Source organism: Heterodontus francisci, chromosome 46 (genome assembly GCF_036365525.1).
Source record: "Heterodontus francisci isolate sHetFra1 chromosome 46, sHetFra1.hap1, whole genome shotgun sequence".
Classification (NCBI taxonomy): domain Eukaryota; kingdom Metazoa; phylum Chordata; class Chondrichthyes; order Heterodontiformes; family Heterodontidae; genus Heterodontus; species Heterodontus francisci.
In genome coordinates, this window is record NC_090416.1 from 16750226 (window position 1) to 16769728 (window position 19503).

General features: G+C 45.5%; 1 protein-coding gene across 1 annotated transcript; it reads right to left on the reverse strand.

Moving 5' to 3' along the window:
- Positions 1-225: 225 nt before the first annotated feature.
- Positions 226-19205, reverse strand: LOC137356898 (immunoglobulin gamma-1 heavy chain-like). Its single transcript, XM_068022737.1, has 7 exons — positions 19157-19205; positions 18663-18994; positions 14471-14575; positions 7916-8003; positions 2304-2635; positions 1733-1826; positions 226-554 (listed from the first exon to the last, which is right to left on the reverse strand). Exons 1-7 carry the CDS (start codon positions 19203-19205, stop codon positions 226-228), a joined length of 1329 nt encoding a protein of 442 aa, XP_067878838.1.
- Between the last annotated feature and the right edge of the window lie 298 nt (positions 19206-19503).

A 19503-nucleotide genomic window follows, 5' to 3' on the forward strand; every position in this document is an offset into this window, starting at 1 on the left:
ACTCCCGGGATAGGTGGTCCTGATATTCACTGTCACCCACCTGCGCCCCCCAGTTAAAATTGGATCCAAAATTGGATCGTTAAACTGCGATTGAAGTGACTGTTTCAACATCGTTGGCCACATTTGCTACAGTGATTACATTGTAAAACAACAACAACAACATTCCACATATTGAATAATATTTCATCAGCAATAAATCAAACTCTAAGCCCCAGTTGCCCCCTCTCAGTCGGAACAAGCGGTGGAGCTGATGGTTTTGAGGAGAGGTGAGCTCAGAGAGCCGTGGTCCACACTGCAGGTATAGCTGGAGCCCTTATTCCAGGCAGTGGCGGGGACTCTCAGGTAACTGCTCAGGCTGTAGGTTTGATCACTGTCCGTGGACACGGTGCCTGTGGTCACCCCGCTGTCTGTCTCTTTATCATCCACTCTCCAGAGAACCCGCACGAAACCCGGCTTAAAGCGGCTCACCAGGCAGGACAGAGTAGCCCATCCGGAGTCTATTTCTTCCGAGGAAGGAGGGAGCAGGAGAACTGATGGTTTCCGATCCTCACTACCTGTGTGTGTGAGAGACAGGGTGGAAGAAAGGAATCTCACTGTTAGTATCAATCATTTTTTCTAAAAGGCACATCCAGAATTAGTAACACAGACTATAATTTAAAACAAACATTTAACTTGACTTCAGACTTAGGTAGAGACAGTAAATAATATAATAGCCTGAGTGTTTCCAGCACTCGATTTCAGATTTCCAGCATCTGCAGGATTTTGCTTTGATTGGATTAAAATTAAATATTTAGTCCAATCTTAACTCCCTGTCAATTGAGAGCTGGACTTGTACATGGATTCGAGACATTCAGATAAATTAATTAACTGAATATTAAATACAACAGACAATATCGAATTGTTTAAAATTCAGGGGCAGATTAAAATCAAAAGTTTAAAATTTGAGGAAGTTTCACATTTCGGATAGGCTGTACTGGAGGTCTTATGGAGGTGCTCGGAGTATGTATTGGGAGTAACTCAACCTCCCAGATCCACACTCAGAGTTCGGTGATCACCTCACCAGGAAAAATTCTTTATTTATAAAAAAAGAGTTTTAAAAGTAATAAAGTTCGGGGCGGTTTCCATTTAGAAAGTAGGTTAGACACTTCACATGAACGAACGACAGCCGGAAGGAGGGGGCTGGGAAGGGAGACGGGGGGTCGTGGGTAGAGGGACCGGGTGCGTTAGGAACAGACAAGATGGGGGGGGGGGCGCAGAATGAGGCCATTCGGTCCATCGAGTCCGTGCCGCAGCCTAACCCACTTCCCAACTTTGGGAGTCTTTTTTTGAGGTGGGGGAGGGGGTGCTAGTGTCAAACTCGACCCCCTTTGAGTGTGAGTAAAATTCCTGTTTGTAAATCTTCCAGCAACACCCGGGGCAGGCTCGCTATTTATACAACAGTGCAGCGAATAGACGGAGAAGTCCACACCTGCACACTGCAGACCTGGCCGAACAGACTCGAGGGGCTGAATGGCCTTTCTCCCCTTTTCATTCTGCATTTTTATTTTGCCAATGGAGTTTTTCCTCGGTTCTGAGGAAAGGTCAGAGACCCGAAACTGTTCACCATTTCTCCCTCTCTCTCCGCAGAGGCTGCCCACATCTGCTGAGTATTTCCAGCATCTTCTGTTTTTTTTATTTCAGATTTCCAGCATCCGCAATTGTTTTGCTGCTATTTTAGTGTTTATTTTTCTACCCTCCAGAATCCAAATTCCCAGCACTGAATCAGTGGACAGAAAAATAAAAATCTGACCCAATTTTTTTTCACCGTTATCAGGGCAGATCCGATTCTGCAACAATAAATGAATAAATAATTGAAACAATATGAATGATAGGATGAGGGAATTACTTACTCCGTAAACTCAGGGCGGTCCCAGGTCCGAAGGTAAACACAGTGCAGTGTTTTAATGGGACGGGTCACCTAAAACCCAGGCTGGGAAGAAAGAGGGGAAATATTAATAATCTGTCCTTTATCACATTCCCTTTCACATTCTGCCTTTCACAGGGGCCGGAATGCTGAGAGGCTGGAGAAAGATTTTCACATATCAGTGAGGAAACCTTGAGAATATCAGTGTTTACCTACCCAGCTAATAGCCCAAATATTGGGGAAAATCCAAATAAACCCATGGAATTCCAGTGAGATTTTCCACAAGATACATAAGGAATATTTCTGAAGCTCATCCCACAGTCTCAGGCAGGAATATTTCAGTAGCTGTTGGAATTCTGAGTGGTTCTGTTGATGCAGTTTTTGTATTGCCCTGTCTCACTGTGTATGTAGCTGCTGAGCCATCCCCGGCAGCACAGTAATAGACGGCGGAGTCTCCCGGTTCCAAGCTGCCGATGGTCAGAATGTGACTGTTACTGGAGGTGTCTCTGGAAGGTTTAAAACGGTCCGTGAAGCCGGTGCCTCGATAGATGCTACCATCTTTATAGTGCACTAACACCCCCACCGGAGCCTCCCCGGGTCTCTGTCGGTACCAGTATATGTAGTAACTGCCCACATTGCCGTTCTGCATCGCACACTTTAACTCGGAGGTCTCACCGGCGGAGACTGGGTCTGAAATTGGGGTCTGATTGAGGACAGGAACCGCCAGGACACCTTCAACACAAAACACAAGAGAGAGAAAAAAAACACATTCAGTTTATTGGAGCAAAAAAACACACTGATAAATAAACAGGCCGGGCTACCAAATCCCTTTGCTTCCTAATCTAATGGTTTACAAATGAATAATTGAGTAACGTTCTGTTAACATAAGTCTCTCACCTGTTAAATGGAGTAGCAGGGTCCCCAGGAGATACATTACTGCAGCCATTCCCTCCGGGGGGGAAAAAAACCCGTGAAGAATTAGAGAGCAGGGTTTTACTGTAACTCCAGAAAGTGGATCCAGTTACAGTGCCGGACAAGGTGAGACCAGTATCTATTATATGAACCTGTATGCAAATACAGGGAGGGTTGAGAGGAGCAGGGGCGGCGGGGGGGTGGGGGGGGGGGGTGGGGTGGTGGACCAGACCAGATTTTTTTTATTGAGCCTCTATTGGTCCCCAATTAAACATTTCCATGTATTTATTTCCACCGAGTTGAGGGTTAATTCACAATAATTTCTGATTTTAACCCCCCCTTCTCATGTCATGAGTGTGAGATTTAAAAGAACAACTGTAGAAATTGCACATTTTATCCCAGATGGTCAAAGGCAAAAGCCCTTCAGAATCCAGTGCCTTGAATTCATCCAGAACAAGTTTAACCCAGCGATAGTTAAGGATTTGTTTTTTTTTATATTTGGGTCTGCAATGTGTACTTAAACACATATCTTTATATCCAACACGCTGGTGTTTGCAACAAAGCAGTTCATTGGAAGGATTGGAATGGAAGAGATTGACTGGACTGCTTCTCTGAGCTGCTCTTTTTTCCTATCCGCCACTGTACAAGTGCACTGCTTGTCCTGGCGTTTGAGCCGAGTGTCGGGTCAAAACACTCGTTTCTCACTCAGGCCGACGTTCAGAAACAGCCAGAATCAACTCCAATATCCGTTTTAATTGGTAATGCAACGAGGAGTGAGATTATGACCGGGCAAGCTGACTGCTCGGCTAGTTTCTGTGTTGTGTCCGGATCCTGTGTTAAGTCCAGTTTCAATGAAATGTGTTTTCCTGCTGCAACAGTTCCTGCCCTGACTTTTTTTTGTTGCAACTAAACCACATGTATCGGAACCTCAGTCCCAGGCATACATTTGTTTTAACATTCCATTTCAGATGTTTTATGTCAATCACTCGATGCCAAGGGAAAACGTTCAACAAGTTGCTCGTGAGAGGAGTTAGTTTCTTTAAAATGAATATTTTCTATCTTTTTATTTAAAATTCACTTAATTGGATGTGGACATCACTTGGCCCTGCCCGCATTTATTGCCCATCCCTCATTGCCGTTGAGGGCGGCACAGTGGCGCAGTGGTTAGCATTACAGCCTCACAGCTCCACGAACCCGGGTTCGATTCCGGGTACTGCCTGTGTGGAGTTTGCAAGTTCTCCCTGTGTCTGCGTGGGTTTTCTCCGGGTGCTCCGGTTTCCTCCCACAAGCCAAAAGACTTGCAGGTTGATAGGTAAATTGGCCATTATAAATTGTCACTAATATAGGTAGGTGGTAGGGTAATATAGGGACAGGTGGGGATGTTTGGTGGGAATATGGGATTAGTGTAGGATTAGTATAAATGGGTGGTTGATGTTCGGCACAGACTCGGTGGGCCGAAGGGACTGTTTCATTGCTGCATCTCTAATCTAATCTAAAGGTGGTGGTGGAGTCGCCTTCTTGAACTGCTACAGTGCAGTGGTTTTTGTACAACAGAACTGAGGGCAGTTAAGAGTCAACCACATTGCCGTGGGTCTGGAGTCACATGTCGGCCAGACCAGGTGAGGACGGCAGATTTCCTTCCCTAAAAGGACATTTGTGAAACAGATGGTTTTTTGTTAATGAACATTCAATTTATGGTCACCATTACTGAGACTAGGTTTCAATTCCAATTTTTCTTTTAATTAATTAGTTGAATTTAAATTCCATGGTGGGATTTGAACTCGTGTCTCCAGAGCATTATCCTGGGCCTCTGGATTAGTAATATCTAGTGCCATAACTACTACGCCACCTTGTGATGGATCAATATTAATTCTAGAAATGTGATAGGATTTGAGCCAGTGAAAGGGAGAGGGTGGGAAGAAGAACAGCAGGGAAGGTCTGTGACAGGGGTGGAGGGCAGGAGAGATTAAATGACAAAAAGGGTGTCAAGGTGCAAAGCCAAAGGGAGTGGTAATAAAAGATGTGTCTGGAGGAGATGTGAATGGCAGGATCGGAACACAAAGTAAAGGAAATAAGAGGTAAACAAGAGAGATAAAATAACAAATCAGCAAAGAAAAGGGCAACAAAAATGAGGGCAGGGGGGTTACAAACTAAAATTGTAGAATTCAGTGTTGAGTCCGGAAGGTTGTAGAGTGCCCAGTCGAAAGATGAGGTGCTGTTCCTGCAGTTAGCCTCCGATTACTGACATGTTCAGTCAAGTCAGTGTCGACTAGCTGCCCCCTAGACAGAGAATTTCACCCCTCCCCCATTCAAAATCCATTTCTGATTGGTCTCCACAGCAGAAACAGACCCACCTCCCTCCCCTCCCACCAGGCAGATTCTCTGGGTCATTTTCAACTAACCCTAACCTGCATTACTATAGAGACCTCAGGATGTCCTAAAGACAGACAAATAAACACCTGTTTTGAAGTTTTGTCATTGTAACATCGTAATAAAGTGTTTTCCCCTGCTCCCCTTGACCCCCTCCCTGTATTTGCATATTGACTAATATATAGATACTAGTCTTCTCCGGGTTCCCGGAGTTACAGTAATATTGTTGAAGTGAAAGCACAATTGCTAAATGTGTGAGAAGCTGAACTCAGCTTTGCCCATGTAGTTGAATGGAGAGTGCACATATGTAGTTAAATGGAGTCATCCACGTATGTAGTTAAATGGAGTGTGCCAGTGTGCAGTAAAATGGGGTTGTGCACATGTCTAATGGAAAGCAGTTCAGCACCTCTAGGTTCATAGAATCTCTCACTTTGCACAGCAGATGTCACATGGCTGCAGCTTTGCCCAGGGAGCCTACCCGGTTCACACAGGATAGGCCAGGTGTTAAAGCAAGAGCATTTGGTGTTGCCTATTGAAGCTTGCACAGCGGTTAAAGGAAAATACAATTAAAGCTCACAAGATGGGAATCTTGTAAAGTGTCAGCCATGGCCTCGTGGCTTCAAGTCACAATCCAGAGACTTGAGCACAAAAAGCAGTCTCACATTCGCCGTGTAGTACTGAGGGAGTGCTGCACTGTCAGAGGGTCAGTACTGAGTGAGTGCCGCACTCAGAGGGTCAGTACTGAGGGAGTGCTGCATTGTCAGAGGGTCAGACCTGAGGGAGCGCTGAACTGTTGGAGGGTCAGTACTGAGGGAGTGCTGAACTGTTGGAGGGTCAGTACTGACGGAGTGCTGCACTGTCGGAGGGTCAGTACTGAGGGAGTGCTGCACTGTCTGAGGTGCCATATTCACAAGTCCCCCTCAGGTGGACATTATCGATCCCATGACTCTATTTGAAGGAGAGCAGGTGCCCTGGACAATATATATTCCAACATTAACACCTAAAGCTGTAACTGGTCATTATCACATTGCTATTTGTGGGAGCTTGCTGTGTAAATGACTGTCAGATTTCCTGCATTTCAACAGTGACTACATTTCAAAACACACTTCAAAAGTACGTCATTAGATGTAAACCACTTTGGGGCAGCCTAGTGATCAGACCTCTCTGTCTCTCCATCTGTCTATCTGTCTATGTATCTGACCACCCATCTATCTATCTATCTATCTATCTATCTGTCTATCTATCTGTCCATATCTATCTATCTATCTATCTATCTCTCTATCTATCTATCTATCTATCTATCTATCTGTCCATATCTATCTCTCTATCTATCTATCTATCTATCTATCTATCTATCTGTCCATATCTATCTCTCTATCTATCTATTTATCTATCTATCTGTCCATATCTATCTCTATCTCTCTCTCTATCTATCTATCTATCTATCTATCTATCTGTTCATTTCTATCTATCTTTCTCTCCATATCTATCTATCTCTCTATCTATCTATCTATCTATCTGTCTATCCATCTATCTGTCCATCTCTTGCTATCTATCTATCTATCTGTTTATCTATCTGTCTGTTTATCTATCGATCTGTCCATATATATCGATCTATCTATCTATCTATCTATCTATCTATCTGACCATCTATCTATCTATCTATCTATCTATCCATCTATCTGTCCATCTCTTGCTATCTGTCTATCTATCTGTCTATCTATCGATCTATCTATCTATCTATCTGACTGACTATCTATCTATCTATCTATCTATCTATCTATCTATCTATCTATCTATCTATCTGTCAATCGATCTCGGAGGGCGGAGTTCCAGACCGGTAAGTGCAAAAACCTTACTTCGGGGATTCTCGGACAGACTCGGAGGGCGGAATTAACCTCGGTGATTCTCGGACAGACTCGGAGGGCGGAGTTAACCTCGGGGATTCTCGGACAGACTCGGAGGGCGGAGTTAACCTCGGGGATTCTCGGACAGACTCGGAGGGCGGTGTTCTCCTCGATGGGTCGAAGGGCCTGTTTCAGTGCTGTATCTCTAAATAAAAAATAAAAATAAATAAAATAATATTTATAGTAGAAATCTAGCACTGGGGACCATATCGTTTATTATAACAATTTAGTAAGGATTTAATAAGTATTTCTTTTATATTAATTAACTAATTAGTGATAGAAATGTCAGTTAAAGGGGTGAAGTGCTTCACCTGTGAGATGTGGGAAGTCCGTGACACTTCCAGCATTCCGGGCGACTCCGCCTGCAGGAAGTTTACCCAGTTGCAGCTCCTCACAGACCGCATGGATCGGTTGGAGCGGCAACTGGAAGCACTTGGGAGCATGCAGGTGGCAGAGAGCGTCATAGACAGGAGTTTTAGAGAAGTGGTTGCACCCAATGTGCAGGCAGATAGATGGGTGACCGCTAGAAGGAGCAGGCAGTCAGTGCAGGAATCCCCTGTGGCTATCTCCTTCTCCAACAAGTATACAGTTTTGGATACTGTTGGGGGGGATGGCCGAGCAGGGGAAAACAACAGCAGCAGCCAGAGCAGTGGCACCACGGCTATCACTGTTGTTCAGCAGGGAGGGACAAAGCGCAAAGAACAATAGTTATAGGGGACTCTATAGTCAGGGGCACAGATAGGCGCATCTGTGGACGTGAAAGAGACTCCAGGATGGTATGTTGCCTCCCTGGTGCCAGGGTGAAGGATGTCTCTGAACGGACAGGGGGCATTCTGAAGGGCGAGGGTGAACAGCCAGAGGTTGTGGTACACATCGGTACCAATGACAAAGGCAGGAAGAGTGCTGAGGGCCTGCAGGGGGAGTTTAGGTAGTCAGGTAGAAAGTTGTAATCTCTGGATTAAACCCTGTGCCACGTGCCAGAGAGGATAGAAATAGGAAGATAGTGCAGCTAAACACGTGGCTGAGCAGCTGGTGTCGAAGGGAGGGTTTCAGATATCTGGACCATTGGGCTCTCTTCAGGGACAGATGGGACCCGTACAAGAAGGACGGGTTGCATCTAAACTGGAGGGGCACTAATATCCTGGCTGCAAAGTTTGCCAGCGTCACTCGGGAGGGTTTAAACTAGTGTGGCAGGGGGGTGGGAACCAGAGCAGTGGGACAGCTAGAAAAATAAATGAGGAGGACATAGTAAATAAGGCCAGTAAGACTAAGAGGAAGAGCAGGCAGGAAGATGTTGCTGAGCACAGCGGGACTGGTGCTCTGCAGTACATTTCTTTCAATGCGAGAAGTATAGCAGGTAAGGTAGATGAAATTAGAGCTTGGATTAGTACTTGGAAATATGATGTTGTTGCTATTACAGAGACTTGGTTGAGGGAAGGGCAGGATTGGCAGCTAAATGTTCCAGGCTTTAGAAGCTTCAGGTGGGATAGAGGGGGATGTAAAAGGGGTGGGGGAGTTGCATTACTGGTTAAGGAGAATATCACAGCTGTACTGCGGGAGGACACCTCAGAGGGGTCATGCAGCGAGGCAATATGGGTGGAGCTCAGGAATAGGAAGGGTGCAGTCACGAAGTTGGGGGTTTACTACAGGCCTCCCAACAGCCAGCGGGAGGTAGAGGACAAGATATGTAGACAGATTTTGGAAAGATGTAAAGGTAACAGGATTGTGGTGGTGGGTGATTTTAACTTCCCCGATATTGACTGGGACTCACTTAGTGCTAGGGGCTTGGATGGGGCAGAATTTGTGAGGAGCATCCAGGAGGGCTTCTTGAAACAGAATGTAGATAGTCCAACTAGGGATAGGGCCATTCTGGACCTGGTATTGGGGAATGAGCCCGGCCAGGTGGTCGAAGTTTCAGTGGGTGAACATTTCGGGAGCAGTGACCATAATTCCATAAGTTTTAAGGTACTTGTGGATAAGGATAAGAGTAGTCCTCGGGTGAAGGTGCGAACTTGGGGGAAGGCTAATTATAACAATATTAGGCAGGAATTGAAGAATTTAGATTGGGGGCGGCTGTTTGAGGGTAAATCAACATCTGACATGTGGGAGTCTTTCAAACGTCAGCTGATTAGAATCCAGGACCAGCATGTTCCTGTGAGGAAGAAAGACAAGTTTGGCATGTTTCGGGAAATTTGGATAACACTGGATGTTGTGAGCCTAGTCAAAAAGGAAAAGGAAGCATTTGTAAGGGCTGGAAGGTTAGGAACAGACGAAGCACTTGAGGAATATAAAGACAGTGGGAAGGAACTTAAGCAAGGAGTTAGGAGGGCTAAAAGGGGTCATAAAAAGTCATTGGCAAACAGGATTAAGGAGAATCCGAAGTCTTTTTATACATGTATAAAGAGCAAGAGGGTACCAGGGAAAGGGTTGGCCCACTCAAGGATAGAGATGGGAATCTATGTGTGGAGCCAGAGGAAATGGGCGAGGTGCTAAATGAGTACTTTGCATCAGTATTCACCAAAGAGAAGGACTTGGTGGATGATGAGCCTAGGGAAGGGAGTGCAGATAGTCTCAGTCATGTCATTATTAAAAAGGAGGAGGTGTTGGGTGTCTTGCAAAGCATTAAGGTAGATACGTCCCCAGGGCCTGATGGGATCTACCCTAGAATACTGAGGGAGGCAATGGAAGAAATTGCTGGGGCCTTGACAGAAATCTTTGCATCATCATTGGCTACAGGTGAGGCCCCAGAGGACTGGAGAACAGCCAATGTTGTTCCTTTGTTTAAGAAGGGTGGCAAGGATAATCCAGGAAATTATAGGCCGGTGAGCCTTACGTCAGTGGTTGGGAAATTATTAGAGAGGATTCTTCGGGATAGAATTTACTCCCATTTGGAAACAAACGAACTTATTAGCGAGAGACTGCATGGTTTTGTGTTGGGGAGGTCATGTCTTACTAATTTGATTGAGTTTTTTGAGGAAGTGACGAAGATGATTGATGAAGGAAGGGCAGTGGATGTTATCTAAATGGAATTTATTAAAGCCTTTGACAAGGTCCCGCATGGCAGACTGGTACAAAAGATAAAGTCACACGGGATCAGAGGTGAGCTGGCAAGATGGATACAGAACTGGCTCGGTCATAGAAGACAGAGGGTATCAGTGGATGGGTGTTTTTCTGAATGGAGGGATGTGACTAGTGGTGTTCCGCAGGAATGAGTGCTGGGACCTTTGCTGTTTGTAGTATTATAAATGATTTGGAGGAAAATGTAGCTGGTCTGATTAGTAAGTTTGCGGACGACACAAAGGTTGGTGGAGTTGCGGATAATGATGAGGATTGTCAGAGGATACAGCTGGATATAGATCGGTTGGAGACTTGGGCGGAGAAATGGCACATGGAGTTTAATCCGGACAAATGTGAGGTAATGCATTTTGGAAGGACTAATGCAGGTGGGAGGTATACAGTAAATGGCAGAACCCTTAGGAGTATAGACAGACAGAGAGATCTGGGCGTACAGGTCCACAGGTCACTGAAAGTGGCAACGCAGGTGGATAAGGTAGTCAAGAAGGCATACGGCATGCTTGCCATCATTGGTCGGGGCATAGAGTATAAAAATTGGCAAGTCATGTTGCAGCTGTACAGAACCTTAGTTAGGCCACACTTAGAATATTGCTTGCAATTCTGGTCGCCACACTACCAGAAGGACGTGGAGGCTTTGGAGAGGGTACAGAGGAGGTATACCAGGATGTTGCCTGTTCTGGAGGGCATGAGCTATGAGGAGAGGTTGGAAAAACTCGGATTGTTTTCACTGGAACGATGGAAGTGGAGGGGCGACATGATAGAGGTTTACAAAGTTATGAGCGGCATGGACAGAGTGGATAGTCAGAAGCTTTTTCCCAGGGTGGAAGAGTCAGTTACTAGGGGACATAGGTTTAAGGTGAGAGGGGCAAAGTTTAGAGGGGATGTGTGAGGCAAGTTTTTTACACAGAGGGTGGTGAGTGCCTGGAACCTGCTGCCAGGGGAGGTGGTGGAAGCAGATACGATAGCGACGTTTAAGAGACATCTTGACAAATACATGAATAGGAAGGGAATAGAGGGATATGGGCCCCGGAAGTGCAGAAGTTGTTAGTTTAGGCAGGCATCAAGATCGGTGCAGGCTTGGAGGGCCGAATGGCCTGTTCCTGTGCTGTACTGTTCTTTGTTCTTGTTCTTTGTTCTCTCTGTCTATCTGTCCATCTCTCTGTCTATCTATCTGTCTATCTGTCTATCTGACTATCTATCTATCGATTTATCTATCTGTCCATATCTATCTATCTATGTATCTATCTATCTGTCTATCTATCCACCTGTCCATCTCTCTCGCTCTATCTATTTGTCTGTCTGTTTATCTCTATCTATCTGTCTGTCCATCTCTATCTATCTGTCTGTCCATCTCTGTCTGTCTGTCTGTCTATCCCTCAGTACTGACCCTTTGACAGTGCGGCACTCCCTCAGTACTGACCCTTTGGGAACTGAATATTCCAGGGTATTTGACAGTTTGGAATGACAGGAAGCAAGGAAAAGGAGGTGGTGTAGTTCAGTTAATAAAGGATGAGATCAGTACAGTAGTGAGAAATGATCTTGGCTCAGAAAATCAAGATGTGGAATCAGTTTGGGTGGAGATATGAAATAGCAAAAATTCATACTGGAGCTGCACTGTGGGACAGAGTATAAATCAAGAAATAAGGGGGGGCTTGTAAGGAAAATACTGCAGTAATCCTGGGTAATTTTAATCTTCATATAAATTGGAGTAATCAAACTGGTAAAGTTAGATAGAGGATGAGTTCATGGAGTGTACTCAGGACAGTTTCTTAGAACAATACATTCTGGAACCAATCCGGGAGCAGGCTATTTTAGACCTGGTAATGTGTAAGGAGACGGAATTAATTAATGACCTCTTAGTAAAGGAAGAATAGGAAAGTAGAATATTATTTACATGGAGAGAGACCGCAGAATGCTGCAGTACAGAGGGATCTGGGTGTCCTTGTACATGAATCACAAAATGTTAACGTGCAGGTTCAGCAAGTAATTAGGAAGGCAAATGGAATGTTGGTATTTATTGCAATGGGGATGGAGTATAAAAGTAGGGACATCTTGCTACAACTGTGCCGGGTACTGGTGAGACCGCACCTAGAATACTGCATACAGTTTTGGTTTCCTTATTTAAGGAGGGATATACTTGCATTGGAAGCAGTTCAGAGAAGGTTCACTTGGCTGATTCCTGGGATGAAGGGATTGTCTTATGAGGAAAGGTTGAGCAGTTTGGGCCTGTTTAGAGTTGAAATGTGTAAGGTTCTGAAGGGGCTTAATTGGGTGGATGGTGAGAGGATGTTTCCCCTCGTGGGGGAATCTAGAACTAGGGTGAACAGTTACAGAATACGGGGTCTCCCATTTAAGACGGAGATGAGGAGGAATTTCTTCTCTGAGGGTCATTAATCTTTGGAATTCTCTTCCCCAGGGAGCAGTGGAGGCTGGGTCATTGAATATATTCAAGGCTGAGTTGGAGAGTTTTTTGATCTAAAAGGGAGTTGAGGATTATGGTGGGGGGCGGAGAGGAAAGTGGAGATAAGGTCACAATCAGATCATCCGTGATCTTATCGAATGGCAGAACAGTCTCGAGGGGCCGAATGGCCTTCTCCTGTTCTTATTTCTTATGCTTTTATGTTGAAGATATCGTACCTGCTGTATTCAATACCTGTCCAGGTCTTTAAAGCCCAAAGTGGCCGTAACTGTTCCTATCTGTGCAGAGAGCCCTTGGCAGTAATATAATATAATGAAAATGGCCTGGCTGAAACTCCCCGGGTCTGGATATCTCAGTACAGATTGGGGAAGGGGTGGTGGGAGTGCTGGAATCTGGGCCTTCCCAGCAAGTGTCCTGTAAGGAACTGAATGACCTCAACGAAGGAACGAGTTCACAGAGGGAGATGAGGCTGATGTGATTGTAGTGTGTGCGAACAAGAGGAGGCCATTCAGCCCTTCGAGACTGCTGTACCATTCCATTAGATCATAGCTGTTCTGTACCTTAACCCCATATACCCTGCCTTAGCTCCATAGTCCTTGCTGCCCTTACCCAATAAATATCTATCAACCACAATCTTTATAACTCCATTTTTTAATGAAGTGCATTTGTATAGCGTCTTTCACAACCTCAGGATGTTCCCAAAGTGCTTCGCAGCCAATGAAATACCTTGAAAAGCAATATTGGGAAATGAAGACTGGGATGTAGAGCAGGAGGAGTTCAGTTCAGTTCTCCTGAGGGGCCCAGTCCAGATAATGGGTTGTTTTGTTGTAAATGTGTGACGTGTCCAAGAATGGAACCGTTTAACGGTGTTTCTCGGATTTCCGTCCTGTTTCTGTGTGTTTCAGAGCAGGGGAACTGGGCCCAGATGCTGCTACTCTCTGCTGCTTATCAGACAGTGAACAGGGAGGTTTCGGTTCCTCCCCGAGGCTCCTCTCCCACCCCCTGCAGCGAGTGACCACACCACCTGCACCACATCACAAACAAGACAAAAACAGCATCGATTTGGGTATCAGGATCTAAAATAAGGCTTTCAGAACACCGCCCAGATCCCCTGTGGTTGATGACGAGGGCCTGATCTGAGCTGCATTCAGTGCCATTCTCAGACCCAGTCTGGAACCTGGCTGTTCGGCCATGTGAATCATCAACATTGTGGATTTAACTGGACTGATAAACGTTTGATGGCCTTTAAGATACTCCTTAAAACCTACCTCTTTGACCGAGCTTTTGGTCACCTGCTCTAATATCTCCGAATGTGGCTCAGCATTAAACTTTGTTTGCTGACGCCCCTTGCGACGTTTTATTACATTAAAGGCGCCATATAAATGCAGATTGGTGGTTGTTTGCAGATGACAATTCGTTGAAGACCTTAATAACTAACCGACTGCAGGCCATGAAGTACATCAACTAAAGCCACAATTAAAACTCAAGGCTTCTGATGTAAGTACAGTACTGAAGGAATACCGCACTGCCGGAGGGGCTATCTGTCACTTGGAATCTGCCCTCTGTTAAAGATACTGCAACCCCTATTTAGAAAAAGAGTTGGGGAGTTCTCCCCCACCCCCGTGTCTTGGCTGATATTTATCCTTCAATCAATATCACAAAAAAAAATCACCTGGGTCATTATCTCATTGTTATGTGTGTGGGATCATGCTGTGCACAAATTGGCTGCTGTGTTTCCTGCATTGCAACAGTTGACTAGACTTCAAAAAAAAAATACTTGGTTGGCTGTAAAGCGCTGTGGGACATTCTGAAGCTGTGAAAGGAGGCTCACTGTCACCTTCTCAGGGGGACAAATAGTGATGGACAATAAATGGCTGGTCTTACCAGAGATGCCCACATCTCGAGAATGAAGAAGTGCAGGTTCTGTCTCTCTGGACGCTGTGATGTCCCCTTGTAAAACATATTGAAACCAAATAGTTCTAAAAACATCTGCATAAATACAGCATCCTCAGACTCGAGATGAGGATTAAACCTGCATTTAATACCTCTTTAAGTGCGTGGCCCCTTTAAGGTGTGCTGAGGGACTGGGCTTTTCCAGCACTCTCTGTCCATTTACTCTTTGAGGTGATGCAACCGATACTCTCTCCACAGCCGGGGGCTCAGTTAACAGCCCTTCCCTCTTATGGCCCCTAGTTCTGCTCTCACCCGCAAGTGGAAACGTCTCGCATTATCGAGTCCTTACATAACCTTAAAGGCCTCCATCAGGTCCTACCCTCCACCCCACACCCCCCCCCCCCCACCCCCCTCCCTCTCAGTCTTCTCTTTTCAACCTATCCTGGTAGCCTATCTCAGTACTGGTACCATCCCAGCACATCTTTTCTTGCACCTTCTCCAGTGTCATTTTATAATATGGAGACGGGAACAGTGCACAGTAATTCCAAGTGTGGTCTAACTGAGGTTCCCTACAAGTTTGACTTAATGTATCTGCTTCTCAATTCTATCCCTCGAGAAATTAACCCCGGTGTTTGGATTGCTTTTTATATGGCCTTATTCAGCAGCATTGCTGCAGTTACTCTATCACCCTCGATCCACAACCCAATTTAGACTCTTTCTTCCCCACCTCCCCCTCCCTCCAGGACTAGGTGACCTCATTCATCCTCCCAAAAAGTAGCACCTCACACTTATCCATACTGACCTTCATTTGCCAATTACACACCCATTCTGCATGTCCTGTCATTTGTGATGGACCTAATATTAACTGCAGCCTCCCCCAATTTGGAGTCATCAGCAAACTCTCAAATTGTACCTGGGGCTAGTCTGTCCCGTGCCATCCCATCTCTCGGACCGGGATAGTGAGCAGTTCTCCCTGGGAGGGACAGTATTTTATTCCAAACAGAGGCTTTTCCTGTAAATCACATACAATGATGGTCTAGTATGGGAGAAACTACACTTTAGGATGGGAGGATTGTTGAGAGGGTGCAGAGGAGGTTTACTGGAATGGTTCCAGGGATGGGGGAATTCTAGTTATAAGGTCAGCCTGGAGAAGCTGGGATTGTTTTCCTTGGAGCGAAGGAGATTGCAGGGAGATTTAATAGAGGTGGACAAGATTATGACAGATCTGGATGGAGTAGACAAGGATAAACAGTTCCCATTAACTGATGGTACAAGGGATAGGGGACACAGATTGAAAGTTTTGGGCAAGAGATACGGGGGAGGGGGGGGGGGGATGTGAGGAAGAATTTATTTATTATTAAATGCAGTGAGTGACAATGACCTGGAACTCACTGCCTACCAGAGTGGTGGAAGGGGGAGACAATGATTTCAGTTAGAAACTGGGGGGGCGGGGGGGGGGGGGGGCACTTGAAGGAAATAAATTCGCAGGGGCCACGGGGGGAGTGGGACTGACTGGATTGCACTACGGGGAGCTGGCACGGACCCGAGGGGCCGAATAGCCTCCTTCTGCGCCAGAAATAAAATCGAAGACGTTTAAAATAGTTAACTCTGCTTGAATATTTTTTTATTAAATCTGCCCAAAAGAAAAATCCTCAAATTGCCAAAATTCGTACAGTTAACCACTGACTTGCACCAATATCCACCTCAACTCACCCCAACGCCGCCCCCCCCACCACCAAAAAATAACAGAGCAATTTGAATTCATGTCATCTTTATTAAAACAGCCACACACACAGAGATACACTTTTCAATTCTAACAAATGGTACTGCTGAGAGAAAGGAGAGAGGGAGCAGAACCCATCCAGCTCCAAATGGGAATGTACTCCCGGGATAGGTGGTCCTGATATTCACTGTCACCCACCTGCGCCCCCCAGTTAAAATTGGATCCAAAATTGGATCGTTAAACTGCGATTGAAGTGACTGTTTCAACATCGTTGGCCACATTTGCTACAGTGATTACATTGTAAAACAACAACAACAACATTCCACATATTGAATAATATTTCATCAGCAATAAATCAAACTCTAAACCCCAGCTGCCCCCTCTCAGTCGGAACAAGCGGTGGAGCTGATGGTTTTGAGGAGAGGTGAGCTCAGAGAGCCGTGGTCCACACTGCAGGTATAGCTGGAGCCCTTATTCCAGGCAGTGGCGGGGACTCTCAGGTAACTGCTCAGGCTGTAGGTTTGATCACTGTCCGTGGACACGGTGCCTGTGGTCACCCCGCTGTCTGTCTCTTTATCATCCACTCTCCAGAGAACCCGCACGAAACCCGGCTTAAAGCGGCTCACCAGGCAGGACAGAGTAGCCCATCCCGAGTCTATTTCTTCCGAGGAAGGAGGGAGCAGCAGAACTGATGGTTTCCGATCCTCACTACCTGTGTGTGTGAGAGACAGGGTGGAAGAAAGGAATCTCACTGTTAGTATCAATCATTTTTTCTAAAAGGCACATCCAGAATTAGTAACACATACTATAATTTAAAACAAACATTTAACTTGACTTCAGACTTAGGTAGAGACAGTAAATAATATAATAGCCTGAGTGTTTCCAGCACTCGATTTCAGATTTCCAGCATCTGCAGGATTTTGCTTTGATTGGATTAAAATTAAATATTTAGTCCAATCTTAACTCCCTGTCAATTGAGAGCTGGACTTGTACATGGATTCGAGACATTCAATATAAATTAATTAACTGAATATTAAATACAACAGACAATATCGAATTGTTTAAAATTCAGGGGCAGATTAAAATCAAACGTTTAAAAATTGAGGAAGTTTCACATTTCGGATAGGCTGTACTGGAGGTCTTATGGAGGTGCTCGGAGTATGTATTGGGAGTAACTCAACCTCCCAGATCCACACTCAGAGTTCGGTGATCACCTCACCAGGAAAAATTCTTTATTTAAATAAAAAAGTTTTAAAAGTAATAAAGTTCGGGGCGGTTTCCATTTAGAAAGTAGGTTAGACACTTCACATGAACGAACGACAGCCGGAAGGAGGGGGCTGGGAAGGGAGACGGGGGCTGGGGGGTAGAGAGACCGGGTGCGTTAGGAACAGACAAGATGGGGGGAGGGGGCGCAGAATGAGGCCATTCGGTCCATCGAGTCCCTGCCGCAGTTTAACCCACTTCCCAACTTTGGGAGTCTTTTTTTGAGGTGGGGAAGGGGGTGCTAGTGTCAAACTCGACCCCCTTTGAGTGTGAGTAAAATTCCTGTTTGTAAATCTTCCAGCAACACCCGGGGCAGGCTCGCTATTTATACAACAGTGCAGCGAATAGACGGAGAATTCCACGCCAGCTCACAGCAGACCTGGCCGAACAGACTCGAGGGGCTGAATGGCCTTTTTCCCCTGTTCATTCTGCATTTTTTTTTTGCCAATGGAGTTTTTCCTCGGTTCTGAGGAAAGGTCAGAGACCCGAAACTGTTCACCGTTTCTCCCTCTCTCTCCGCAGAGGCTGCCCAGACCTGCTGAGTATTTCCAGCATCTTCTGTTTTTTTTATTTCAGATTTCCAGCATCCGCAATTGTTTTGCTGCTATTTTAGTGTTTATTTTTCTACCCTCCAGAATCCAAATTCCCAGCACTGAATCAGTGGACAGAAAAATAAAAATCTGAGCCAATTTTTTTTCACCGTTATCAGGGCAGATCCGATTCTGCAACAATAAATGAATAAATAATTGAAACAATATGAATGATAGGATGAGGGAATTACTTACTCCGTAAACTCAGGGCGGTCCCAGGTCCGAAGGTAAACACAGTGCAGTGTTTTAATGGGACGGGTCACCTAAAACCCAGGCTGGGAAGAAAGAGGGGAAAATATTAATAATCTGTCCTTTATTACATTCCCTTTCACATTCTGCCTTTCACTGGGGCCGGAATGCTGAGAGTCTGGAGAAGGATTTTCACATATCAGTGAGGAAACCCTGAGAATATCAGTGTTTACCTACCCAGCTAATAGTCCAAATATTGGGGAAAATCCAAATAAACCCATGGAATTCCAGTGAGATTTTCCACAAGTATAAGGAATATTTCTGAAGCTCATCACACAGTCTCAGGCAGGAATATTTCAGTAGCTGTTGGAATTCTGAGTGGTTCTGTTGGTGCAGTTTTTGTATTGCCCTGTCTCACTGTGTATGTAGCTGCTGAGGTATCCTCGGCAGCACAGTAATAGACGGCGGAGTCTCCCGGTTCCAAGCTGCCGATGGTCAGAATGTGACTGTTACTGGAGGTGTCTCTGGAAGGTTTAAAACGGTCCGTGAAGCCGGTGCCTCGATTGATGCTACCACTTGTAGAGTGGGCTAACACCCACACCGGAGCCTCCCCGGGTCTCTGTCGGTACCAGTACATGTTGTAACTGCCCACATTGCCGTTCTGCATCGCACACTTTAACTCGGAGGTCTCACCGGCGGAGACTGGGTCTGAAATTGGGGTCTGATTGAGGACAGGAACCGCCAGGACACCTTCAACACAAAACACAAGAGAGAGAAAAACACATTCAGTTTATTGGGGCAAAAAAGCACACTGATAAATAAACAGGCCGGGCTACCAAATCCCTTTGCTTCCTAATCTAATGGTTTACAAATGAATAATTGAGTAACGTTCTGTTAACATAAGTCTCTCACCTGTTAAATGGAGTAGCAGGGTCCCCAGGAGATACATTACTGCAGCCATTCCCTCTGGGGGGGAAAAAAACCCGTGAAGAATTAGAGAGCAGGGTTTTACTGTAACTCCAGAAAGTGGATCCAGTTACAGTGCCGGACAAGGTGAGACCAGTATCTATTATATGAACCTGTATGCAAATACAGGGAGGGTTGAGAGGAGCAGGGGCGGCGGGGGGGCGGGGGGGGGGGGGGGGGTGGACCAGATTTTTTTGATTGAGCCTCTTTTGGTCCCCAATTAAACATTTCCATGTATTTATTTCCACCGAGTTGAGGGTTAATTCACAATAATTTCTGATTTTAACCCCTCC

What these genes read in the sequence shown, in the direction of transcription:
- LOC137356898 (XM_068022737.1), bottom strand. Translation starts at nt 19,205, where the DNA reads ATGGCTGCAGTAATGTATCTCCTGGGGACCCTGCTACTCCATTTAACA. An exon ending in CCTGCTACTCCATTTAACAG is followed by an intron (nt 18,995 to 19,156) that starts GTGAGAGACTTA and finishes TTTGTGTTGAAG; the next exon opens with GTGTCCTGGCGGTTCCTGTC. An exon ending in GCTCAGCAGCTACATACACA is followed by an intron (nt 1,827 to 2,303) that starts GTGAGACAGGGC and finishes TTATTGTTGCAG; the next exon opens with AATCGGATCTGCCCTGATAA.